Source organism: Nematolebias whitei, chromosome 11, assembly GCF_014905685.2.
Source record: "Nematolebias whitei isolate Nwh7 chromosome 11, NemWhi1, whole genome shotgun sequence".
Classification (NCBI taxonomy): Eukaryota; Metazoa; Chordata; class Actinopteri; order Cyprinodontiformes; family Rivulidae; genus Nematolebias; species Nematolebias whitei.
The window spans coordinates 41,437,293-41,464,380 of record NC_056508.1 but is presented as its reverse complement, the minus strand read 5'-3'; the positions used below and the strand labels follow the sequence as shown (position 1 = coordinate 41,464,380).

General features: G+C 37.8%; 1 protein-coding gene across 1 annotated transcript; it reads right to left on the bottom strand.

Moving 5' to 3' along the window:
- Positions 1-1,544: 1,544 nt before the first annotated feature.
- Positions 1,545-25,572, bottom strand: ralgapb (Ral GTPase activating protein non-catalytic subunit beta). Its single transcript, XM_037685013.1, has 31 exons — positions 25,475-25,572; positions 24,481-24,689; positions 22,104-22,306; positions 21,751-21,917; positions 21,475-21,661; positions 21,140-21,271; positions 20,676-20,854; positions 18,987-19,055; positions 18,185-18,342; positions 16,775-17,006; positions 15,098-15,299; positions 14,830-14,997; positions 14,059-14,173; positions 13,524-13,671; positions 13,329-13,393; positions 13,090-13,234; positions 11,130-11,251; positions 10,597-10,779; positions 10,348-10,496; positions 9,607-9,794; positions 8,635-8,738; positions 8,373-8,525; positions 7,467-7,676; positions 7,175-7,333; positions 6,608-6,776; positions 6,381-6,503; positions 6,157-6,293; positions 4,517-4,625; positions 4,301-4,379; positions 3,422-3,570; positions 1,545-2,136 (listed from the first exon to the last, which is right to left on the bottom strand). Exons 2-31 carry the CDS (start codon positions 24,655-24,657, stop codon positions 1,943-1,945), a joined length of 4,575 nt encoding a protein of 1,524 aa, XP_037540941.1. The 5' UTR covers positions 24,658-24,689; positions 25,475-25,572; the 3' UTR covers positions 1,545-1,942.
- Between the last annotated feature and the right edge of the window lie 1,516 nt (positions 25,573-27,088).

Below are 27,088 nucleotides of genomic sequence, written 5' to 3'. Positions count from 1 at the left end.
AAATAAAATAAAAAGTCAGACAAACATTTGTGAAGGCAAATCGGAGCATTTATAAAGACCCAACTTAGCTTAGCTATTTAAATACTCTCTTTATGGCTAAAACATAAAACAAAACAAAAAACAAACGGCTTGTACAATACTCTGCAAAGTCTCAAACCACCTGATATTTATTTTATTTGCTTAGAAAAAATGGACTTTATGGCAATTTCTAAACTAGTCTTGAGAATATAAGCATTCTGGCACTATTCCTCGAGTTTACTGTAGAAACATGCTTGTTCTTTTTAAACTTCTTTGGAACTGACCATTTTTTAAATAAATTTTTGTGTGCATTTGTTATGCCACTTAACTTTGACCTATAAGTATAAAAATAGTTCAAAGCCTAAGGGATGAATTGATAAGTCTAATATATTTAGATTTACCAATAAAAAACAGGAGGTTTAGCTAAATTTGTTATGAGGCTGGATAAGATTTAACCAAAGGTACTTTAAAATACTTTTATATAAAGATAATACCATTTGAGTTTAGAGATCTGTTTTATGCTAAATTCATTCAAAGGTTAGTGTCAAGAGGCAGAAGAGTAAAAAAAAACAATTTCACGGAAAACAAGTAAAATTAAATAAAAATTTTTTAAAAAAACAGCCAATATCCAAAAACTGAAAACCTGTCATAAATCTGGATCAAAACCAGTTTAAAGTTAACAAGACAGTCCATTTTTTAAAAGCAAAATATAATACATAAATTATTGGGTGGCCCAAGTTTTGCACAGTATTATAATATGTTGGCTACGTTGAGCATTTTGGCCAGTCAATCTTTCATTTTAGATTTTAATTGAAGGAATAAGACACTTAAATCTGCTTTATGCTTCCGTTTGTTTTTGGCAGAGACGTCAAACCCAAAATACATCTGTGGTCGTTTTAGATCAGCCCTGCAAACGTTAAGTGCAAACTCCAGGAGCTCGGTGACAGCTCTCACTGTCAGTAAACCCACACCCATTCTAACGTTAGCTCGATTGGGGAAAACAAAAATAAAGAAATGATATAAAACAGTATTGTATTGAAAGTTGTGTTTTCTAAAGTGTCAAATGTCATTTGTATATGCCACGAGCAGGATTTATGAGGTTCTGTCCTCTTGTAGTGTCAACTGAATGGCTAAACAAGCACACAAAAGGCTGTGTGTACACACACACACACACACACACAGTGTAGTGGTGGTTGTGTATCAGGACAACCATGCACAAAGCACACTTGTGAAAATGACACCCATATTCTGTAAATAAACAGAAATCATTAATCATGGAAGAAAAAAATATAAATGCGAGTTCTGTTTGCTGCTGAACTGGTCAAATGCGTGCTCACATCAGGAAGACTATAGCGGGTGTCTGGATGTGAATAAAACACTGTAAATTGGATTATGGGTTTTGGTTTTAACGGAAAAACATTGTAGTGATCCTTATGTTTGTAAGCTTGGAGAAAATCAAAACAAAACCAGATTTAGATTCAATCCTACGTGACCAAACCTCATGAAAACGACTCGCGTCCCAGGGTTTACAGAACAACCTCTTTAAAAGGTCAAAAGGCCAACAGTGTTACTAATGTATTGCATTTAAAGATGAGCAAAAACTCCTCCTGCCACAAAGCATGAACCTAAACAAGGAGACAGTCACTGCTAAACTTCAGCCATTCAGACCTCCAAAATGCAGCTGCAGTACAGAAACGATGGTTTTTACCTTGGCATGGTTCTTGACACTTTGATCTCAGAGTCAAAGGCAAACAGTGTTGATATATGTATTCATATAAATACCAAAATAGTACAGTATAAATATAAAGACTCTGTGTGTGTATGTGTGCACGCACAGTCGAAAATGGTATCCAAGTTTAGAATGAGTGTGTGTGGTGTGCGTGCGCTCGTGAGCCAGTGTTAGGACAGGATGGAGGGGAGGGGGTTAGAGGTGAGGCTTTCCATCCCCGACCTCGTGGAAGAGAGAGGTGTAAAACTCGGGCTCCAGCTGCTTGTTGCGGTAACGCTGGATAATCTCTGTTATTTTGTGTTTTCGCCTCACATGAGGAGGGTTGTACAAGTCACTTTCCAGGCGCTTCCGTCTGCACACGTTGATGACAGTTTCACGCACAAGAAATCCTGGGAGGCAGACCAACAAAAACAAAAAGCCATTAGTGTCCAACAGCAACAAATGTCAAGAAACAGCTTGGTCCTATTAGAGATCTTTTTTTTTTTTTTTTTGCACATAAGCACAAACAGCCAATTGTTTAGAAAAGCCATTGTATTAAACACATTTTTTGTACTTTTCAAAGTAAAACATCAACCGTAAATTTAAAAAGGGTACAGCACAATGGTGGTGGGAGTAAAAGCTATTTTTAGAAACATCTTATAACAAATGGAAAAGATTCTTAATCAGTTTTCAGAAGTCAAACATTGACCTTAACATTTATCTGTGCTCCCCACTGTAGGAGAGTCAGCAGAGTAGAAGCTGCTCGGTGCAGTTTGTCCTAGTGGAGCTGCCGTAGCTTCCTGTAGTTAAAACATGTTATGGTAACAATTTGTGGTTTCATGTTTTTCATCGTTTCTTCACTGAACGTTGAAGAATAAAGCATGTTAATAGCACCTAAGTTGTCATAACACGACAGTCTTTAGTAACTTTCAGTGTTTCCCCTAGTTTCCTTGGCAGGAAGCTCATATCTTCCGTGACTTTTGTTGACAGGTGGTGGGGGGGGGGGGCGACAGACACGTCTGTGTTGCGTGCTGTTTATACCGACAGTTTTCGAGCAGGGGGGTGAGTGGGGTATAGACGGCTCAGCGTGAGAGAAACGGAGCGCTACATCTGTAGCTTTATAGCTAGCGCGTCTGTATTGTGCACTGCTAGCTTAGCGCTACGTCAGTGCCGGCAGTTGTCGATGGGGGTGAGGGAGAGTTCGATAGGCATGGCACTCAGTTCTGTTGACAGGGCGGGGCACCCTGCTTGTATAATGGTAAGGGAAACAGACTTTCAAACATTTGATGTGTATACATTTCCATTAATGCACACAATGCTAATGACTTAAGCTTTTCTGTGGCGTTTTTAGTTTTATGTAAGAATCTGTGCTTATTGTGGGTCACTACACTGCGAGTCTGTGAGAAACAGGGACTCGTGGTATTATTTTATTGTGCACTCTTTATTAGGCATGAAATATATAAAACAGTGTTCATGTAAAGTTTCACTATAAACAAACTGCATCAATAAATGTTTGATTACATCACAGCCATCTGCCTCATAATCTAATCAAGAGACGCATCAAGAATCCCACAAAAAATAAACTGATCATTTCCTGTGATGCACTCAGACCTTTTGTTTTCTTGTTCCAAAGAAACATTTTAAAATGGGGTATAGAAGGTAAGTTAAGTCAAGGAAATCTGCAAGATCTGTTACCTAGAGCTCGGCGGCTGACAACCATTCCGTCCACAAGAGGAATCACCATGCCAAATTTGCCTACAGCTCCGTGCAACCGAATCCTGAAAAGTCCCGTCTTCAGAGGGTGAATGAAGATCAGAGGAACGTCCTTTTCGAGTAACCCTGACCTGCAGCAGGGACAGCAAAGGGAAAAGTAAGGAATTTCTCACCAATCTTAGTTTTCATGCTTAAAATATAAATTACTCCACTGACGCATCAACAAATGTGTAGCTTTGCAATCTTTGCAACTTTTTTTGTTAATGGAACAATGTCAATAGTTGCATCAAATTTTTAAAATCTTGGTTGGGAGTTGGAGCATGGACAAAAGAAAACGTTAAGTTTAGGTAAAGATGAACCTCTTTCTTAATTAATTATTTCCGAAAAACAAAAAACGTATTGGGTTACTTAGCAGAAACGGTAAAAGTGGTCAATTTGTGACCGATGACATTTATTAATTTTTATGCAATCGGGCATCTTTAAAAACTTTTTTATATCCTGTACATAAATATAACTAATTTAAGCAAAGTAGACAGTAGTCTTAGTTGATATATTTTACTAAAACAACTTGAGATCAAACCTAAATTAAAATGACAAAAGCATAAAAAAAATTATATACTGATAGATATACTGGTATATATATTAATTCAGCCGGGCCATTCCACCTACTAAACAACTGGCACTTCTCTGCCACACTTCTTTTTTTGTCTGTCTGCTTTTGCACACACCATGTGAACACTTCCTGTTTTGCATTGCAGGTTTGAGCACAGCTTTGCAAAACAGTTTTTTTCTTCATCCTTTGTGCACCTGACCACAACAGGCCGTTCAAACAAAGTGTTTTGAGTGTTAACCTCCAAATACCTGCACGAATTGCTATTGCTCAGGCTAGCCTCTAAACCCGTACTGGTTTCCGCCAAAAGATCCGATGACGGGAAGTTCTCTAGAGACACACAAACAAACAAGCACCAGTTGATTTAGCTCATGAACAAATGGTTTACTGACCACCTATTTTACACTCAAGTTTATGACAGATTTGAATGACTAAAAACACTGAAAATTTAAAGAATATGTTCATACCAATATCATCAAAGCGTTCCACCCAGACTACAAACACCTTGGTTTCAGGACCCAACTGGGGGTAAGGCTTTCCAGTCGATGACCTCTTTGCCTTCACCAAAGGACTCAGCTACAAAAAAGCGGATTCATTCAGTAATTTTGAGTAAACACTAAATAAAAAATATACCAAATCACCTCCAGTGATGTCCGCATAAATCTTTGCATATGCAACCCGTGCTGGCAAAAGGAATGGGCACAGGCTGAAGTGCAAAAGAAGTGAAAATAAAAATAAAAAATTGATTTGTAATTAGTTTGAGATCTGCATTAATAGAGGACAAATTGACCTCATTTCCTTCAACGAATTGCTAAAATTGAATCGTTTTCATTTGATACTATTTCTATCTTAACTTGTGATTCTTGACCTGCCATTGTGTATCTGTTCTTCTCAAACCCAGCCGGTCGAAGCAGATGGTCGCTTGTCCTGAGCCTGGTTCTGCTAAAGGTTTCTTCCTCATGAGGGAGTTTTTTCTTTCCACTGTCGCCTTCATGCTTGCTCAAGATGAGAGTTCTGCGATGGGAGTTAAATTCAAAGCAGTCTGCTCCTCAGATAAATAATGTTAAATTATTATTTTTATATACGAATGTTTCTGTTCAGTGCCCTGAGGTGACTTCTATTATGACTTGGTGCTATATAAATAAACTGAATTTAATTGAATTGCATAAAAATGAGTACATATAGACAGCATCTAGCAATCCCTGGAAATGGAATAGCCTATGATCTTCCTAATCTACTTTTAAATCCAAGTTTTTTAACAGCTATGTCTTCAGAAATAATTGTCTTATATACACCTTAATAGTTTCCTTTGAAATTGACCATTTCGTCTGCCAGCATCAGTAGTGCCAAGAAATACATTCGTATAATGTTTGGAATCATTTTAAAGCTTTGGAATGCTCAGTTTTCCACATTTCCCATTCCTGCAGCTAATGACTGGATTTACAACTGACTCTAAAGCTCACATCTTTTATCCTATTTTCTATTTTTGTTTGTTTGAAAGTGCAGTAAATGGTAAATGGACTGTACTTGTATAGTGCTTTTCTATCTTAAGACACAAATCTGTGCCCTGATTATTTACCCATTCATACAACACTCTACTAGGTCTCTACAAAGCTAATAGAACAAATCATTCTAAAGAGACTAATCAGAGCTTTATCACATTCATACACCGATGGGACACACATCCGAGGCAATGACGGGTTCAGTGTCTTGCCCAGGGACACTTCGGCATGTGACTGCTGGTGGATTCGAACCCCCAACTCTTGCATCAGAAGATGACGTATAAGAGTATCGTTTCCCGATTGCTGCACGTGTTTTCAGTAATCTCATTTTAACATTCCATTACATTCTTACACATGTATCTGTTCTAACTAATCTAGTATTACCCATACCTTCGGTCTGTATGATTTGATGTTTGGTTGCCTGTCGTGTATATGTTATTTCTCTGCTGTTTTTGTTGCCTCTTGGCCAGGTTATCACGAAAACAAGAAATTGTTCTCAACTAAGCTGGTTAAATAAAAGTCAAATAATATAAATAAAAATAATTCCTCATTGTGACTCTTTTTGCCAGTGCGGCTCACGTATAACTGCACAAGCAAAACTTTACCTTCTTGGCCGACTCCAGGTTCTCGGAATGGTTAGGGAAAAGTTCCAGTGTGAGATTGTGTTGTCGAAGTATACCAGGCATGAGATCTGTGGTGGTGTCTGCCTCAACGGTGGAGTCACTGTGCACCGATGACTCCTCTGCAAAACACCAAAGAGCAAGCTACAACTCCAAGTCCTTTTTAAAAAGACATCTGTAAATCATCATTTAAGTTATTGAATACAGACCTGAATTTTCTGTTAGAGAGGGAACAACAAAGGCTATCTCAGACAGAGCATCAGCATAGTATAAAACCTTCTTCTCTCCGTTGAACACTGAACCACCCGTGTCCTCAGGGGTAGCTGCGTCTTCTGAAACAACATTAAGTTACAGCACCACTAAAAACAAATTCTATATTAGAAATTGGTCCAAATTCACCCTTACATCTGGTGTAGTAGTTGCCATATAAGGTTACCTGCTTGTTGTACATCGCTGGTGTCGAAGCAGGAGTTCAGGGACCAGCTGGTGTCAAGGTGTCCAGTCCACCCAGGGTGGCGTCCCACATCAACAGCCCAGCCCAAAGACAACAAGAACTCCAAAAAGTGGGGCTGGACAGTAGCTGATGACTCTACGTTCCTCAAAATCTGATGACAGGTTGTTTATTAAAAGATTTTTGCAAAATAGTGAAAGACGCAAACAGTTCTTTGAAAAATTCTTCTGACCGCTCAAGAAAAAGGCAATTTCTCTGGAGAACTGATTTGACCACAAGCTGAAACATTTTGCTCCTAAAATATGAAAACTTGTCATTCGTGCAACTTAAAACTCAACAGTGTTGATCTTCAGTAAAATCTTCATTCAACCTTTATTTATACAGGTTAATCCCACTGATCCTCGGGGACTCATTTACAAGAGAGACCCGAACACATTCATTCACATATTTGAAGACTTAGATACTAAAGTAACTCGGCTATGTAAATAGTTTTTTCTTTACACTAAATCAGCATTGTGAAAAATAAAATTTTAAAAATAAGTGTCTGCTCACCTCAGAGCTGCTTTTCTGTCCAGCCCTCACGTAGAAAATAAAAACAGTGTCAAACGGTCGACAGGGAAGCAAGTCCAGGTAGCTGATGTCCTCAAAAAATCCAGGCAAAGATGAATCCAAACCAATAAGATGAGGAGGAAGACGACTGTTGCTCGGTTCCTGCCAAGATTACAATTTAAATTTTAATGAACTTTAACTGTATTAGCATTAAAGTATTGTTTTGTGTTTAGGATTTCAAAGACCTTTCTGACTCAGCATTCACGCAAACTATTAGCGCGTTATTCGGACCAACCTTCAGTGCCTCCAGAGACAGAAAGCCAAACTGTGAGAGGAAGAGGCGCGCTGTCTGGAACTCCTGTGAGGGTGGAGGGGGTTTGCAGTCCGTCTGTGGGTCGGGGAAAGGCTTGGACTTCATGATATCCTCACTGCGTCGCTCCAAAGAGTTCTCGTACTCTATCTGCTTGGTCATCAGAGCACGAAGCTTGTCGTGTTGAATTTCCAGCTGAAGCAAAAAGAGTTTGTGGGGTTTTAAAAACTCAGATAAATCATATGTGATGAAAAACAATAGAGAGCACAGATTCATTATTAAGCTGCACAGGAGAAGCCCAACACCCCAGAAACATACCGCCAGTCAGAGTTGAAATTAAAATCTTGCATCATTTGTAAAAGCCAAACAGAAAACATTTAATTTAGGAAAGAACGTTCATTTAAAACCTCAACAATCTAATCCAGTTTTGATGGTCTTTCAATAAAGAAAAGCTTTAACAAATTACTTGGTCGACGTTATTCTCAACAGTAAAAGGACAACTTAAGAGTTGGCTACAAAATAATTTAAAGTTTATATCTGCAAAGGCACAGAACTGGATTAGGAAATATCCCACAGCGATTAACCCCAAACTTATAAATTTCATCCTTTTCTGTGAGAAACACCCAAGTGAAGTGTTTTTTTCTGTTCAACAACTCACATGGGGGTTATTACTCATCAGTGAACTTGTGGCTTCTGACTCATCCTCCCAGCCCATACAACCCACCTGAGTTTGTACAATAACAAATCATGTGAAATGTGAGTTTTCATTAGAGCTACATTTCAGCCATAACAGCGAGAGAGAGCCCTGAGCCACCTCACATCTGGAGTCGTTTGTGCAATATTATGGATGCAAGTCTAAGAGCAAGGGTTAACAGGTAGCTGCTTTCTCACCTCTCTACTGACTATATCATCCAGGTCAGGGATGCTGACATCAGCTTTGACAAGAGGGATCTTATCGACCTCTTCAGGGAAAGGTCTTTGTTTGACGTTGTACTTGATGCCCACATCGTTTCTGGGTGTCGGTCGGCCCTCAGGAACAAACATCTGTGAGAAGAACGAACCAGATTAATAGATATAAAAACTGGTTTTAAATAGCTCTAAGGTAGCATGATTCCTAAGGAGCATTATCGAGTAATCCACAGTGTGATGTCACCCTTTGATTGGCCCGAGCTCCTCTGGGTTGATGGAAGAGCTGCATTGTCCAGGCATGTCGTCCAGCTGTCCCCCGAATCAAAACCGTCACCGATGGACTGGGGTCTGCAAATACACATACAATTACCAAGAAATCAGAAATAATTGCACATTTAATGGACAACAATAAACCAAATCATTCATTATTATTTAAGTCTATCAAACTATATTGTCAACTGGCGGATCATAGGCCTGTCACGATAACAAATTTTGCTGGGCGATTAATTTGTCTCAGAAATTATTGCGATAAACAATAATATTGTTAGAAATTTTACAATAATTAGTAATTGTCAAAATTAAGAAGAAATGTTGATAAATTTTTGTGTGTAGTACTATTTTTGACCACTGGATGGCAGTATAAGACTGTTTGAACTGAAGGATGGATAGTGAGGGAGCGAGCAGCGTGTCTCTTTAAGAAAAATGTGAAAGAGGCCCCTTGATGTGACATGGGTTGTTTCTCTTCGGTGCTCAAAATGGCGAACCCTCTGTGTGGTTTGAGCTCTTTAGCATAGCATTTTTCACACAAAGCTTTTAATAATCAATCAGTAAACAAGTTCTCAGCTGCTTTTTGTAGAGAAAAACAACTTTTTACACGAAGACACAAGTTTCAACTGTGAATTTTGGTTCTTCGACAAGACGTAGGTTTTTTCCCCAAGGTCAGTCTGTTAGTTTAGCTCGTGGGTCAGTTTCTCAGCTTAGCTGCTTTTAATGATCCAAAAACCCAATTTTGGATGGTTAAAACAGATTTTAAAGAGAAAAGAGAAAGGGAGGAGTCAGTGAAGAGCACCGGAGTTGAGCCATGTTTTCAGTAGAAAGAGAGAGACACGAATAAACGATAAAGCTGATAAATAAAAACGAAGTCGATAATTTTAATTTATCATGCGATTAACTGATTTATTGTTTATCGCGACAGGCCTAATGTTAAGTCACTCACTCTGCTCATTGCCAAGCGGTTGCTCCAGCATTGCAAGGATAACAGAGTTGTCCAGAACGAAGTAGCGGAAATTGTTGACTCCGGTGGCACTTAGCCTGGCATAGCGAATCAAGGTGTCTTCATTCAGCAGACTGCAGGTGGATGCTGGTCCACTGGGAGAAGGGAAAGACCCCAACACCTGCATGATGCTGGGAAACACCACAAAAACACAAGCAAGCACATGAATTACAGTAAAGTGGGTCAGTCAAAGCAACACATTTTACGTTTTAACAGGGTCAGTTCAAACACTGCAGAAATAATGATTCAGAATTAAACTTTACTTTTATTTTCTTCAATGTTTTCTTAAGTATCAGGCAATGCATCTAATCCTATGGCAATCTGCTGGATACTCAACATGCATTAAGCATTAATAGTGCTATAGCATTTTCTTTTTCCAACTTGTAAACAAGCAAATGTGTAAAACTGTGTTTAAAAGTAAGGAACCAGAGGTAGAAAACTACTGCTCGCTGCAGTTTCCCAGTAAGTTTTTTTATGTAAAAGTATTTATGCCCGGGTATGATTGAATTCACGGTGGCAGTAAGCTGATAGATAATAAAGTACGTGTCTGTAGACTGAACAATATTTTTATTGATTTTATGCAAAATGATCAGGGAAGCTTTTATGTGCACAAACACCTCTTCTATTCGAGTACAAATAAAATAATCAGCAGGTTTTCATTTTGCAAAATCTTTAAAAGTTTACCAGGATAAAGTAGCTTCGGCAGCGTCCTTCACCCTCATGGAAGCGGGGTTGTGCTCCTTCTCTCCTTTATGACGAACTTCCTGTTCTTGACGAGATTTACTGCCAGAGATTCCTAGTTCCACTATTTCCAACACTTCCATCAAACAATCCTAGCACATAAAAAATATATATATTAATCAAAACATACCTCTTTATGGCCAAGTTCACAAATTATTCAAGGTCAAATTTCATACCGGTCCCTAAGCGTACCTTCTCATCCAGCATGTCAGGGTGCTCTGTGAGCCACACACAGAGGAACTGGAAGGCAGCCACGATCATGGAGTGAAGGTCTCTTGATTGAAGAGGAGCTGGACGGCTACACTGGTACACAATATAGCCACAAATGGAGCTGACGGCACGTTTACGGTCTGCAGAATCCACTCCCACCTTAACCTAGTTCAAACAAACAAAAGTGACTTTGGTGGATCTGAAATATCCTAATTAAAAGGAACTATTTTAATTTATGTCACTTAATATAATCTGTAGTTTTTGTGTTTTTACAGCAACAGTTTATCTTTTTACGTCTGGTTTGTTGCTTAGTTCTTGGCTAAGTGACACCACCTATGCATTTGTCTGCACAGCGAGTAACAGAGATCACATCTCAAATGATTACTCAAGACACTGAGCAAATAAATAAAAGCGTTTACAGACAAACATGACGCTATTTACTTAGAAATGAATAACCAAGGATGCATTTCGGCATCAGATACGGACATCTCGTGTATATTTAGTGCTTGCTTTACCTTGGCAAGTCCAGCTAGCAGCTCCAGGGCAGCGAGCGAAATGCTCATGTCTTGTCTCCACTGGCAATTGAGCCTCTGGGTGACGAGGTGGATGCTGCGCACCAGCAGACCTGCAGCAGTATCTGGAAGAGCTAGACCATATAACACCCCGAAATACCAAACACCGCAAAAACAAACAAACAAAAAATAATACAAAATAAAAAAAACAAACAAAGCAATGCAGAGTTAAAGCAACACACCTGAAATATTACACAGGATATGAGCTCAGGGTGCCCACTTAGTAAATATTTCATGTTAAAGACAACATGCATTATGAAAGTCATTAAACGGCAGAGCGTACAATAAACAACGGATGTTAGTAAAAGGAAATATCAAACCCAGAATCAGAACTGAGAGATGTCCATTTAGTATGTGTTTGAAAAAGTAAAAAACATTATTTAAATGTAAGAAAATTATTTAGTTTTCATTTTCTCATACAAATTTACAATTATTCAAACAAAATTACCCATTCATGGCTTAATGAGAGAAATGAGCCGTTACAATTCTCCTCACAGCCACAAACGCTTTGCCAGTTTAACCTACAATTTGCATAATATTAAACCATAAAAATAAAAAGTATTACTATAAATTCTGTGAAAAAACGTTCCCTGATAAATAGTTTGAAAAGAGGAGCTCACAGGAACGCTGGCAGAGTTTCACGGTTTCTTTCTGTACAGAGAATTACACAAACTGTGCAGTAAAAATATTTTAATTTATTAACAAACCACTATGTCCTACATCGCTCAGCCCTGCTCTGAAAATAATTTGCTTTAGGAAAAAAAAATATATATATATATATATATATAGCTCTCTGGTATGGAGTCAGAAGGATAATGGCTTTAACTGATACTGAAAATAATAGCAGGTATTAAAAAACAAACCAAAAAAATAAATAAAGTATTGTAATACAGTAGTTCCTTGTTTATCGCGGAGGTGTCCACTCTCAGTCCACCCGCGAGAAGTGAAAAACCGTGAAATAGGAATAATAGTACAAGTAGTAAGTAGTACTTTATTTTAGTATAAATATATATGATATATATATATATATATGATATATATATATATATATATACATACAGTATATATATATACACATCTGATATAGGCGTTTTAAACCTTTCCCCCACTCTTGCAATATTATAAACAAATTTTCTAAATGCTCTAAAAGAGCACAGAATGTCATGATCTCTGCTCTCTGTCACCTGCCAGCGCTCTCGGCCACGCCCACTTCTCCAATGAAGAGCAGAGATCGTGACATGCTGCAGGATTCTCCCTGCACATGAGGGCTGCACACAGGTGCAGCTGGTGCTAAGTCATTTAAAATAATTTATTTTAAATAAAAAATACATGCCAATCTTATGGCTCATCTATCAATCAGACAATTAATTGTGTCAAGTCCAATCTTACTTTGAAAAAACGCGTGAGTCCACCAAAGTCAAAAGGTGAAGTACTGAGGGACTACTGTATTAAAAAACATGCATGTACTAAACAATATCTATAGACATAAACATTGTGTCAGCTACCGGTATTTAGCTTTTCATGTTTATTTTATTTTTCAGTGCAACCTTGTTTTTCCCTCGTAGGAATTTATTTTCAAAAAAATTTTCCCCAGTGGTCATGTTTTAATATTTTTCTTTTATGGTTTTTTCCAACTTCGACGCTGTTATCATTCTGGCCCCATACAGAGAGATCATCAATCTCAAATAGTTTTTTTAAACAGTGTCACAGCAAGGAACTAAATCACCTACAAAGACATTTTACCCAGCGCTTCTTAATTCTGGACACCACTTTAACGACGTTAGCTACAGACAACAAGGAAGTTAGTTACATTACATGCAGTGCAAGCACTTTTAAGAGCTCTGCCACCAGCCTGTTAAGCATCATCTGACCAAAGAATCAGTGGAGCAGTTGTACATCTCACCATAATCTCTGAGCAGTGCCTGTGCAGGGCGCTCAGAATCTGGACTGGTGGCCTCTACGTTGCCTCCACTGGTGAAGCTGACGCCACTGTTGGTGCGACTATGACTTTGACCCCTCAGTGTCACATGACTCCCGTCTACACTGCCCTGAAATCACAACAACACGGCAACATTGATGTTCAGTCCAAATTTAACCCTTTTCTCATTTCTCATCAGAAAACAGGAGTGAGCAGAGCCTCACCGTTTCAGTCTGTGCTCCTATGGACTCCAACAGTGCTGAGTCTTGGACAATATTCAACATTGCACCTAAGAGAGATAAAATAATTAACAGAGATACTGTACACATTAAAAAAAAAACAATTTGAACAGGCCAGCGTAAATACTGTACAGAGAACAACCAGTGTCATGGTACAGAGTACTAGAAAATGTAAGATACCCAGGATGAGTTGTGTGTTGGTGGGGTCGGTCTCAGTCTGCAGGGCTCCTATGAGGACATTGACGAGACGTAGTCTCAGCGACAGGAAAGACACAGGCTGGTCATGAGGCCACCCATCCTCCTCGTTAAACTTCCCCTCCAACAGAACCTACAACAGACGATGTACAATTATCCCAAATTATTCAGCCCAAAAGTCATATTTAATAAAATCATTACAATTAACTTGTATAAAGACAGCCGAATGGAGATAAACGTCTCATTTTCATCACTATTTTAAACATCGTTTTGGTTTCTTTTTCAGCTTTAAATTAACAGCACTAAAATACCAGTCACTAGAGCTTTCATTTTTTAATATTTACCCAGCATTTATTTGATGATCCGTTAATTATACAGTCTATATTTTATCATAAGTGCGTAGCAAAAAAATTTAACAGGTTCTAGAATATTCTTTCACAATATAAAAAGCAACCCTCCACTAAGCGTTGCATAAAAACTCAAAAAAGCTCATATTTAGGACAGACTTTAAAGCAGTTACCTCTGATTTGATGTTGCCAAAGTGATGCGGCAGCGGCAGCATGGCAAGAAGAATGTTAATGGAAGCTCTCCTCAAGTCGGTAGGATTTACATACATCTTGAATTTAGACAACTCCCTGAAATTATAATAAAGGATTAAAGAATAAAGACATCTACAAAAATTTTTTTTTTTTTTCATAAAGCTGCCAATAACATTTTAAAGCTAATTATTTTTTAGTGCAAGAACAGATTTTTGGTACCACTTCAGCAAAAAGGTAAGGATTTACTGATGCTTTAGAAATAGGGTATTTATGCATTTGTGAACACTTTATAAAGCATTAATAATTTATAAAACCATTATAAAACACTTTATAGCAAGCTCACCATTTGGCCAGATCTTACTGTACATTTGCCAAATCAGATAAAAGTAATTTATTGTATGTTGCTCAGTTTATTTATCTAAATAACTTTAATCTAAAAATGCTCATAGTGATAAGATGCAATAACTTACTGACAAATATTTGATATTTAAGATCTAAATTATGAAGAAATTAATACAAGTACATCACTTGATTGTACCAAATAGAAAGCCTGCTTCAACATATGAACAATGCTTTATAAGTGTTTTTAAAATGTTTGCTAATGCTTCATAAACTCATGAATAACCTATTTATCAAGCATTTATCTATCATTTATAAAGAGGCCTTTATTGTGAAGTGGCACACTATTTTTATTCTTACTGAAGGGAGCGAAAGAAGCAAATATTTAATTTTTATTATAGTTTAAAAGCTACCTGTCTGGCACAATTGTCTCCAAAGCAGCTATGAAATAGGGCACTACAACGTTGATGCCTTTTAGGTCAGTACAGAAGAGAGAGGAAGAGTTGAGAATGATAGAAGCCAGGACTGGTCTACAGATGAAATCAGAAATCTGGAGACCCTGAATCAGAATCATGTAGAACCTGCAAAAACAAAGATTAAGAGCAGAAGAATATGATTTAAACCCCTGGCAGTAAAACTGTTCCAACATATCACTGTTGTTATCTAAACAATATGTACTACCTGGAGAGGTAGACGGGAAGAATTTCCTCTCCAGTTTTTTTGCTACAGAAAATGCGAGAGAGCGTCCCGCAGGCCTCAGCACGCCCTGCCTCGTAGCTCTCGGGGAACTCGTTGATATCAAACAGCGGGTTGGGCACCATGGAGTCAGTGGACATTTGGGAGCCCTTCCTTCTCAGCTCCAAACCCACCTGAGTGGCGATCGCTGAAAGAAGAGCGAAGAAACAAAATGAAAGAACCCCAATTTGTTTTGTTATTGAATGCATTCGTGCACGTACAAGAAACAGGTAAACACAGACATATCTACTGTATGTGAACGATAAGAGCTAACAGCAAAATTTAAAATGTGAAAACAAAAAAAAGCAGACATTTATAGATACAAAAGAGAAGAGACTTCAATGATTCCAAACTGACACTCACATCCTTTGAAAGCATTCGGTAAAGGAAACTCTGACACAAAGAGTTTGTCATTAAAGTTCAACCAACCACCATTACAAAACAAGTAGTGAACTAGAGCTAAATATGCCATTCACTTGCATGCCCACAATGCAAAGTCCATGTGTCAGCTTCCTTAACGTTGCAATTATATGACTGTCACTTAAAAGAACAGACCATTCAATTCATGCACTGAGGCACGGAAGCAATAAAATCACAACTCGGGTAAACAGACAACACAAAAATAAATTACAAAAATCAAAACATTAATGCTTAAGTTGAGGGGAGGGGTGGGGTCTGAAACGCACAAATCCAGATTAGCATAAATTAAAATAAAAAATAAAAAATGATGAGGCATTATCAAAGAACTGGCAACATTATGGCTGAGACAAATGGTCAGTTGGTAAAATCGATTGAATCGCCTTTGGGGAAAAACGCTGGTAAACTTTTATATATGTGACCAAGAATGAGGACGTAAAATGATGGTGATGATGGCAATGATCATGAGGAATTCAACTGAAAAGCAGGAAGAGTTGTCAAGAAACGCAAATCAAGTGAGGAAAAAAAAAAAGCTGCCATTCCTACTTACAAGATTTATAAGAAAGGAGAATTTGGATAAAAGAGGCTGCAAGATAACAGAAATAGTGGAGAGACACAAAATCAAAGCAGATCCAATATTTTAGGATCAATTCATAATCAGGCATGAATTGTATTTTTGTTCTCCTCAGTACATGACTGTTGACCCGTTACAACTACTAACATTAATCAGACATGGTAGACACGTGCAGGACATTACACCAAGAAGAGAAATATAAACAGAAAGCCAATAATCCGCCGAATATCTTCTCAAAAAGTGACTGTATGTGTTGTCATCAACTCTTTTAGAGGCGACTTTACAAATCATGGGACTATGATAAATCATTCATGTGCAATTTTAGCCTGAATGGCATTTTGGCCAGGTTTAGATAGCTGGCAGATGCAAACGAATTAGGATATTTCCATCTATCATTATGTGGCCACTTCTAACCAAGACCTCCACACACAGAAAGGCACAACAAAGTTTCTGAGAAAAAGATGGAAAAAGAAAAAATATCCCAATAACACAGTAAAAAAAGAATAACACCACAAACATGTAACTCCACAAAAAAAAAAAACACACACACACACATACTAATGAACAGCAACATAAGACACTTGCTCATGCATCAATTATAAATCCATCACTCATTATGTTCGCCTTCTTACCGGTCATGCTGGGGTCTCGGCTGAGGCCGCTGTGGAGTTTACAGTGGACCAGAGCAGCGTCGAAAAGCCACTGACCGAACAGGTTGAGGATGCTGTTGACCTTTGGCCGTGCTGGGGCTGGCAGCGGCCGGGACTCCAAGCTACTCTGGTTGGGGCTGGAAACTAGGGTTGGAGAGGACGTTGGCTGCTGCTGTTGCTGCTGGGAGGCTTTGGTTGGTTGACTACTACTGCTCTGCAAGGTACAGAGGACAGAGATGGATGTTCACTGCAAGTGGTTAACAGGACATTGTATAAGTTTCTCTTCAATTTAATGTTTGTTCTGTTTGTTTTAGAGCTGGTTGGACCCACTGAGGCCACTGTACAAGTGCTGGTCATAAAATTAGAACATCATGAAAAAGTTGATTTATTTCAGTAATTCTGTTCAAAAAGTGAAACTTGTATATTATATTCATTCATTACACACATACTGATATATTTCAAACGTTTAATTCTTTTAATCTTGATGATTATAACTAATGAAAACCCCAAATTCAGTATCTCAGAAATTTAGAATATTGTGAAAAGGTTCAATATAGAAGACACCTGGTGCCACAGTCTAATCAGCTAATTAACTCAAAACACTTGCAAAGGCCTTTAAATGGTCTCTCAGTCTAGCTCTGTAGGCTACACAATCATAGGGAAGATTGCGAACTTGACAGTTGTCCAAAAGACGACCACTGAAACCTTGCACAAGGAGAGCAAGACACAAAAGGTCATTGCTAAAGAGGCTGGCTGTCCTCTGTAATGGAGGTGAAGGGAAAGAAACGATGTTGTAGAAAACAAGTGTGCAAGCACCCTGGAGAGGATGGTGAAACAAAAATAATTTCCAAAATGTGGGGGAGATTCACAAAGAGTGGACTGCAGCTGGAGTCAGTGCTTCAAGAACCACCACGCACAGATGTATGCAAGACATGGGTTTCAGCTGTCACGTTCTTTGTGTCAAGCCACTCTTGAACAAGAGGCAGTCTTCTTAAAGTCTTAAGTTTTGCTCTGACACAGGGTTAGTTAAGCTTATTAATCTGAAAGATATATCTACAAAAAATGCAACTCAAATTGTTCTGAATAGTGTTAAAAGTGAAAAGAATAACATGGTTCAGATGTAGACATTTTTACAGAAACGTTAGCAGTCACAAAAACATTTGGGGTACACATTAACCAGCCAGGTGTGAATGCACTTAATCCGAGCTGACAAATGACAAGTCTGAACAGCATTTACAAGATCACAACGTGAACAGCACTCTGAAATACTGTCTTGTTTGTAAGTCAACTCCTAAAAATGCAAACAAAATACACGACGCAACAATAAAAAAATAAAAATAAGGAGTTGATTTTTCCTAACTGGGCATCTTCACTTCAAAACGTTTGACTTACAGTTGAACTTTTGCTTGCCGTTTTAGTGACCACAGCATGAACATGGCGTTGCTTGCGGCTGTGAGGGGGAGTAGTATTGGCGATGGAGGGCGGCGGGGACATGCTCATTCTGTTTACCGGGGTGGGCGGGGCGCTGTCAGCTCTGGGACGGGATATACCTGTAATAAAAAAGTAACGTAAGCAGACTACAACATTCTGTTTCCACTTAAAGCAGGAGAGTGGGGTATAATTACTGAGAGATGATGATGACGTGAAGAGAACAGAAAATGATTTGGTGAAAGAAACCGAGTTAATCAGAGGAGGTGATCTTTATTTGTTAACATGCAAGACAATGGTTAGATATGAATCACCAAGTATTGACAAGCATACTGATTGACTCTTTATGCCTGAAGGAAGCCCCTTGTTGGTGATCTTGTAAGCAAGTCTGAATAACTGACACGCTATCATTTTGTCGTGTGACGATACCCAAAGTTTTTAAAGCTCCAGTGTGCAATGTTTAGACTATTCCAAAGCATAAATGCAATATATTTGTACTACAGCAGGAAAGTGGGAACTTTTGAGTCATCATTACACTAAAAAAGGCAAAACAACTTGTCACATCACCCGTGCTCACTGCAGTAGCCTCGAAGAGGCAAAGCAAATAAACTAAAGACCACTATAATTTAAAGGGTGTGTGGGTGGGGTTAATTGGGTACTTCTCACTAGATACTACACACTGGACCTTTAACAGATAAACACCACAAATAAATAAATCATCTGTCCCGAGTATTTCATTAAATGATGCATCAGCTGGTGTTGGTACCATGAGAGAGGAACACTGGGCAAAAAGAGAACACCCTCTCGCGCACATCTCTCTTTTCAACAGACACACCTACAGTGTAAAGAGAAAAATACATACTGACAAGCTTCTATTCAAATGTTTAAAATATATATACATATATATCTAAAATTGAGAGTCATCATTTTCATTTTATACAGGAATAGTATCAAAACAGTACATTGAGAAAAAAAAAATGCTGCAAAAAAATGACTTATCTAGAAAATAAGTTTGCTCTTTCTTCTAAAACTGCTTGTAAACACCCACGATGTAGTTTTTATAAATAAGTTACCATAATAATGGCACCATTACAATAAAGCAGGGAATCTTTTCTGTGTAAAATAACAGTTAAAGTGTCTTCTTTGTAAGAATTTAATTATCTCAAACACAAATTTTTCAACTGTTTCCATCCACCACTGCAACAGTATACACTAGGCCTGTCACAATAACAAATTTTGCTGGGCGATTAATTGTCTCAGAAATTATTGCGATAAACAATAATATCGTTTGAAATTTGACAATAATTAGTAATTGTTGTCAAATTTAAAAAGAAATGTTGGTTGTGTGTGTAGTACCTTTTTTGACCACTGGATAACAGTATAAGACTGTTTGAACCGAAGGATGAATAGTGAGGGAGCAAGTAGCGTGCCTCTAAGAAAAATGGGAGGGAGGCCCCTTGATGTGGCATGGGCTGTCTCTCGTTCCTGTTTTGTGATTCTCAAAATGGCAGACGCTCGGTGTGGATTGAGCTCTTTAACATAGCATTTGTCACATAAAGCTTTTAATAAAAAAATCAGTAAACAAGTTCTCAGCTTCTTTTTGCAGAGAAAAACAACTTTTCGCACGAAGGCACGAGTTTCAACTGTGAATTTGAGTTTTGACAAGACAGTTTTTTTCCCCAAGGTCAGCCTGTTAGCTTAGCTTGTAGCTTAGCTTCTCAGCTTAGCTGCTTTTAACAATCCAAAAATACAATTTTGGACGGTTAAAACAGATTTTAAAGATAAAAGAGAAAGGGAGAGGTCAGTGAAGAGCACCGGAGTTGAGCCTTTTGTCATCCAGTGTCTTCAGTAGAAAGACAGACACGAAGAAACAAAACCGATAAAAGAAAATGAGGTTGATAATTTTCATTTATCATGCGATTAATTGATTTATTGTTTATTGCGACAGGCCTAGTATACATAACAAATATATACCTTGTATCCTAATTTAATTTATTGTGGCCACCTGATGTTTTGGTGTGAGAAATCAGACTGTATTTAAGGTCCAGTCTCAAACTAACAGTGAATATTGTGCACTTTGATTCTGACACTTTCACAGGCATGTCTGAATGAAATGTGAGGAACATTCATGAAAAAAGGACCAATTACCGAATACTTCATTTAATACACTGATTGTGCCAATTAACCCTGAAAATGCTAAATATTCACACCAAACTAACATTTATGTGTTGTCTTTTGTCTTTACATCCATACGTATACTTTGATTAAAATATTGTTTGAGAAAAAAATGTTAATCTGACTTGAGTTAATTTTTCTTTCGTGTTAAAGGGAGACTTCACTTTGTAGTGATAATGGAATCAATCATTTTGACGTTTAGAGCAAATATACCTTTTTTAATCAGTTTTGAGTGTTACATGACCAAGATTTTTTTAATCTTTACTCAACATCTTCTTACCCAGGAAAGCGTCCACTAGGCAGCTAATGCCCTTCATGGCCCTGAAGAAGATCTGGGGTAGCTGTTTTAAACATGGATGTAATACGACTTCGTGTGGAATTCCACTGGAGTTCAGAAACTGTTCCTGAAACTTTGGAGTGGTGCTCACTATCACTGGGTTGCTCAGGTCTACTGGATTGCTGCAAAATAATAATAATAATAATAATAAATTTAAAAAAGAAGATGCACATTCACGTTTTAAGTAAAACGCTTACAAATTATGAGTGAATGAGCAGAAATGCCCTAAATAACATGAGTCATAAAATCATGCAAACAAAAGGTTAATTATTCAGACTTAATTGTAATTATTTTTACAGGAAGGAGAACAGGCAACTTCCACTTCCCCTTAACAAACGTGAACAAACACACTGTCATTAAAGGTTACTCTATTCTTTCTTTCAGTAAAAAAAAAGAACGTTATGCACCCGATCATGTGGAGAAAGCGATACCACGTCTGTGCCACACAATCGTTGTCCATCTCTAAAGGAATCAAGTTGGCGTCCTCGTCGGGAACTTTAAAAGGTGGGAAGGGTGGGCCGTGAGTGAAGCGCAGAAGTCTGTAGTGTCAAAATGGGACAAATTACACGCATTATTACACTTACTAAATGATATTGAGCCACTAAAGTGCACTTGTTCAAGTAGTGCTGTTTGCTTTTTTCACAGTAAAGTTAATTATTAAACCTTAAATATAAATTCACTTAAATGACTAATTCTGTTGGGGCTTTTTTTCAAATGAATGCTGAACCAGACCCATTCTTACCTTGAAGTTAGTGCACAGGCAACTCTGCTCCATTGCTCTATAACAGGAGGGTGATGTCTCCAATTGGACAGCATTTCTCTTGCAGTCTTCCAATATGGCGGCGTGGGAAAGCAGCGTGCACAAGCAAGCAGCCACACCTCAAACAGCACTGCCATCAATTTCTCTGCCAGTTTCTCTGCGACCCCCACTAAACGAAATAAGCATTGGTGGATCACATTGGTCATGAGAACTGATAACGAAGAAACAAGCGAGTAAATACTTTGGAGCGGGGCTTACCGCCGACTGACGGTGGCGCGAGCAATGTGTCGTTGATATGAAGCAGGAAGAGCAGCAGCACCTCCCAGGTTTCCCTCACCATGGAAACAGATTCTCGTGCCAGCTTCTGGACTGCGGTCAGAACCTGCTGGCAAAGCCTGATGTGATTCAGACTATGTTGTTCGGGCCTGGAGGTAGAAACAGACAAAATAAAAATAAAAAAACTGCAATTTGGAAATAACGAGCAGGTCATGCTGATCATCGCTCGGTATAAAACGCACTACTGTACATTTGTGGTATCTATAGTACAAAATGTCAATACCAAGAGCAGAAAAAGGAAATGGAATCATTAAAATATATATACATTTCCATACCTTGGCACGAAGACATTATAGAGGTGTTTGAGAATGGTCTGGATGTACATATTGGGCTCCTTCACCACAGGCTGTGGCATCGAGTCCCTTGGTGACACCAGGGCCATCATCCAGTCTGTGTACACATCCACACACAGTTTGACGGTGTCCCCCTCCAAAGGTAGAGTCAGGCCATAACAAAGCACCTCCATGGTCCACTTTACCTGAGAACCAGTTTATTTTTCAGATATGAGTCACTGATTTATTGAAGCATTTGGTTTTGCAGAAAATTGCACGGGGGGGTGTTTTTTATTGCACATGACGGTGAACATATTTTTAGTAGCATACTTCTGAGATAAAGCCAAGCTATGTTGACAGTTAAAATTATCTCAAGAGGGTCATAATAAACAGTAAAGCACTTCTGAGCCACAGTGGAAAACAATAAAGGCCAAAGGTTTATGTTAGGAGGATGACAACTATAAAAGTACAAAGCATGCTCTCTTTAAAAGTTCAGTATATTCATCATTTAAATAAAAAACAGACCATATTTAAAAGAACAAAAGATTGTTATTTAGTGACCATTACACCTTAACATTAGTCTACCAGCCTAAAAGATGACAGAGAAGGAAAATAATGGGGTTTTTTTCTCAAACATTTTAACTAGGTTCTTTATAAAGTTGGAAAATAGAGCAAATTAGTCTTATTCCACCACAAAAAGCATATTTTACTATAAAACATCACACCAACTTAGTCTTAATAATTTAAGGAAGTATTTTGCATACAGTCTTAGTGTTTTTTTTTTTAATACAGATTAAGGTCTTTCTGAAATTTATCCTAAAAACTGAAGTCTTTAAAGGAGTTGCAGCAAAGTCTGATGCTCTGTGCAGCAGAGAAACATTAAAAAAATATTATTAACCTTCTCTCAAGTCAATATTTGACACGTGCTGTGCTGTCACATCACTAATTAAAACTGCTGCCTTGCAATGAACTTGATTCAAAGCAGTTTGCCAGCAATCATTCCATTTCATAGTTTTACTTTTTCCCACTATACAAGGACTTCTTAAAAGCTGATTCTTATTTGTGCAACACAAAGAGACCCAAAACTATATCCATAGGCAGCCATTACACCAAAAGCACATTGAATCTGTCAATTCCTGCAAACGGACACAGAACAACCTTTTTTTTTTTTTAACACTTATATGATATGTATATTGTTAGTTACAAAACACAGTTTAAAAACTGTAGCTTGCAAAGTCTTTACGTGATTAAAAACAGAACAAAAACCATGAACAGACACCTACGTTTTGGTAATTTTGAATTTAATTCAATTCAGTTGATTTATATAGCGCCAAGTCACAACAGAAGTTATCTCAGGGGCAGGGCATTTAACAAAAACATCCACATACATTATAAATGCCAATTAGTAAAAGTTATATATCTAAGGAAAGAAACCAGCAGATTGTGTTGGGTCTAAAGCTGAGGGACATCTGTAGTCTATTGGTTTCAAACTTACGCCTAGTACAGATGATGTACAAACTATCTCTGTAGTACTTCACATCACTCTTGCCTTTACATGGTAGTTACAGAACAGAAAATAGAAAACATCCCTGAGCACAACACATTACAACCCAATGGAATAAAGTCTAATGGACTATGAGAGCATGAGAAAAACACTTATGTTAATGTCAAGTCTATTTCAACACACATGCTCACCATCTCTTTAACGAAACATGGTGAGGATCATATCAGCCTTTATTGTAACATAAGAGTGTGGAAACTGGTTGAAATGAATAACAAAAAAACAAAATGCAAAACAGTTACTTTTAAAAGTTTTTATGATTGTGCACACACCCTCAGAATGATCTGAAAATAAGGAAATAGTTAATTTTACTGCTTGTTTTTCTTTTATTAACGCCGTCTTTAATAGAACTCAGAAAACTGAAGCAAACCACAAAATTAAAATCTATGTATGAAAATAAGAATTATATACATTTAGATTTAATAGTTCCTTGTAAAACATTCCAAGTTTGTATCTGGCACTAACCACTTTTTAATTCGCAATGCATATCTGAAGTGTATTTTAGCTTGGGAGAGTTTGAACAATTCTTAAATTTAAATTTACTGTTTCACATAATTCAGTGTATCTAGTGCCTCATTTTTTTTCTTGATATAAAAGTTGTATGCCTCGTCAGTTGTAAGAAATAAACACCCAGCATTTTGATAACACAGCACCGAGTTGTGTTAACTGGATTTGCCTGTTAACTATATTAAGGTGCTACAGTAGGAGCATTAGTCACGAAGACTACCTTTCAAGGCCACAAACGGAGGCAACAGCTTGGTAGGAATTACATCATTCATCATTCCAAAGTGTACTTGTTAAAGTGTCACAATTTCTTACCTCTTTGTCTGTTTTGAGGATGTTCTCCGTGGCGACAGGGCTTACAGCCGTGCCCAGAGGTTTGACCACAGCATTTGCCACCTCCGTGCCCACAGTGGGAGGATAGGTGTGCAGAACACTGAGGTGGCCCTGGTCACTTTGCACCACCAACTGCAGCGAGCGCCACTCCGAGTACATGTTGCTCTCTGTTCACACCACCTGCCTCCCACCTGCGGACACACAGCAGGAAGCTCAGCACGGAAAGTTTGGTCTGTTTATCCGATCCAGTTCAGTTGACATTTACTTGAGAATTATTATTTTCATAACCGAGCACTGCTGCACTGCTGGGAGAAAGGGTGTTCAACTTGAACTGGTTAAACTGGTTTCTGCAAATCTCGCGTGTACATGCAAGATCAAAACACAACAATTATTAGAAAACAATAACTTTGTATTAGTCAACTACCGAACATTTGCGGATATAGACTTAATAACGACGATAGTAGGAAGATGAAAATGTTGATGTAGCTTTAAACGGTAACAAATCTAGAATTAAAATTGTTCATACATACGTTTCGTCCCAACTTTTATGTGAAAATAGACTAAACATAAAACACCAGCAGGGTGTTGGTGTCCTTAAAGCTTAAAGTAACTAAAGAAGTCGTTAGCAAGCAGAAGAACCACAACCAGGAAACGGATCTTTGATTGAGTAGCTCCTTAGCATTAGCTAGCATAAAACCATCTTCCTCCTGCTAGTGACATTAGCTTAACTTAGCGGTAGGGTTGCTGAAATGTTGCAAAACCGTATTAATGAGCAAGTAAAATTTATATTCCTGGTGAAAATCGATGGTTGTATATGTCTCCTACTGTTTGTTTCAAACTACGTTGCATTTAATTCTACGTTATGAGCTAGCTCGATCCTTTAGCCTCTTCGTTGACATTAGCTCGCTGGCTAAACTTTGCAAAGCTACTATCGTATGTTCACAAACTAAGTAAGCTGGGATTTTATTCTCTTTACCTGGAACAAATGAAGACGATGTCATAACAGAGCTCCGAAATGTCGCAGGTTATGCTTTTAATGAAACCTGCTTTAAACCATAACAGCTCCCATCTTCGCAATGTCAGGGTTTAACGGGCTAACGGAGGAAACAGAATCAGGTGTTGTGTCCAAAAACGTAACCCCGTCGTGCGAGGAGCAATTCGGGGCTTTTGTTTTTCACTAGTGAAATGCATTCAAAATTATGAGACAAATTGACTCAAACCTTCAAGGATAAAATTTTCGAGAATTATTTTAAAATTATATATGGGTGTATAGTAGTTTCCTAGCAAAGTATGTTGCCAGAATTTGAATATTTTGATATTTATGAATTTTTTTTTTTAATTTTTGTTATAAAATACTCTATGTTTGAATAATTATAACAGAGAATTTTGTTCTTAATTAGGTGTAAAAACAAGTCGGTTTGCTCTTATTTGCTGTCTTTAAAAATGCCCTTCCCACTTTAGGGGTCCTTTTGGACGGAAAGAAAGGTGCGCTTTTTTCGACACAACACCAGAGGTTACCGCCCCCTAACGTTTGTTACAGCAAACTTGCCTGAATGGAGATGTTAAAAAAAAAAAAACATAGTGAAACAAGCTTTTACACTGAACAAAAAATATAAACGCAACACTTTTGTTTTTGCTCGCATTATTTATGAGCTGAACTCAAAAATCGAAGTTTTCTTTTTTCAATGTATAAAAATAGGCTTTTTCTCTCAAACGTTGTTCACAAATTTGTGTAAATCTGTTATTGAGCACTTCCTTGCTGAGATAATCCATCCACCTCACAGGTGTGATACATCAAGATGCTGGTTTAGACAGCACGATTACTGTACAGGTGCGCCTTAGGCTGACCACAATAAAAGGCCGCTCTAAAATGTGCAGTTTTATCATCACGCTGCACAACGCCACAGATGTTGCAAGTTTTGAGGGAGCGTGGAATTTGAGAGAAAAGAGTCTTTTGTGTGCACAGAAAAAGTCTTAGGTCTTTGAATTCAGCTCATGAAAAATAGGAACAAAACAAAAGTGTGGGGTTGATATTTTTGTTCACCGTATACAAGCTGTGTTGGAGTTTGATAAAACAACTATCATACATATAATTGTTCAGTTTTAGTCTTAAAAACTAAATTGATGAAATAACCCCTATATAATAAATAAAATGAAGGGCTTTAATAGAAGGCAGCCGCAGTATTACATTAGACTAATTAAAACAAGATTTTTTTTTTCCTAACTATGCAGATGATTTGTTGGGAGATAATTGAAACCAGTTTAAATCCTTTAGTTCACCCCTTTAAAATATGTTTCTGTTCTCTCTTTAATACTTTATACACGTAATGTGTTTGTTTATTCCTTGACGTTGATGTTTCTTGTAATTATTTTGAGCCTTAACATGTGTTGGACAATGAATGATGACAGTGATTTTAAATCAATCAACCTTTATTTATACAGGTAAATCCCATTGAGCCTCGAGGACTCATTTACAAGAGAGACCTGATTTCAACAAAGAAAGATGACAACAATGGACAACAGCAACAACAATAAGCAGTTATAAAAACTCATACTACAGTTTTTTTTTTTTGTTTTGTTTTGTTTTTTT

Bases quoted from the DNA above. Each gene is read 5' to 3' on its own strand.
- ralgapb (XM_037685013.1), bottom strand. From the start codon at position 24,657: ATGTACTCGGAGTGGCGCTCGCTGCAGTTGGTGGTGCAAAGTGACCAG. The intron at 21,918-22,103 runs GTATGGAAATGT...TTCTACCTCCAG, and splicing joins TATAATGTCTTCGTGCCAAG to GCCCGAACAACATAGTCTGA. The intron at 13,394-13,523 runs GTATCTTACATT...TATCTCTCTTAG, and splicing joins CAACACACAACTCATCCTGG to GTGCAATGTTGAATATTGTC.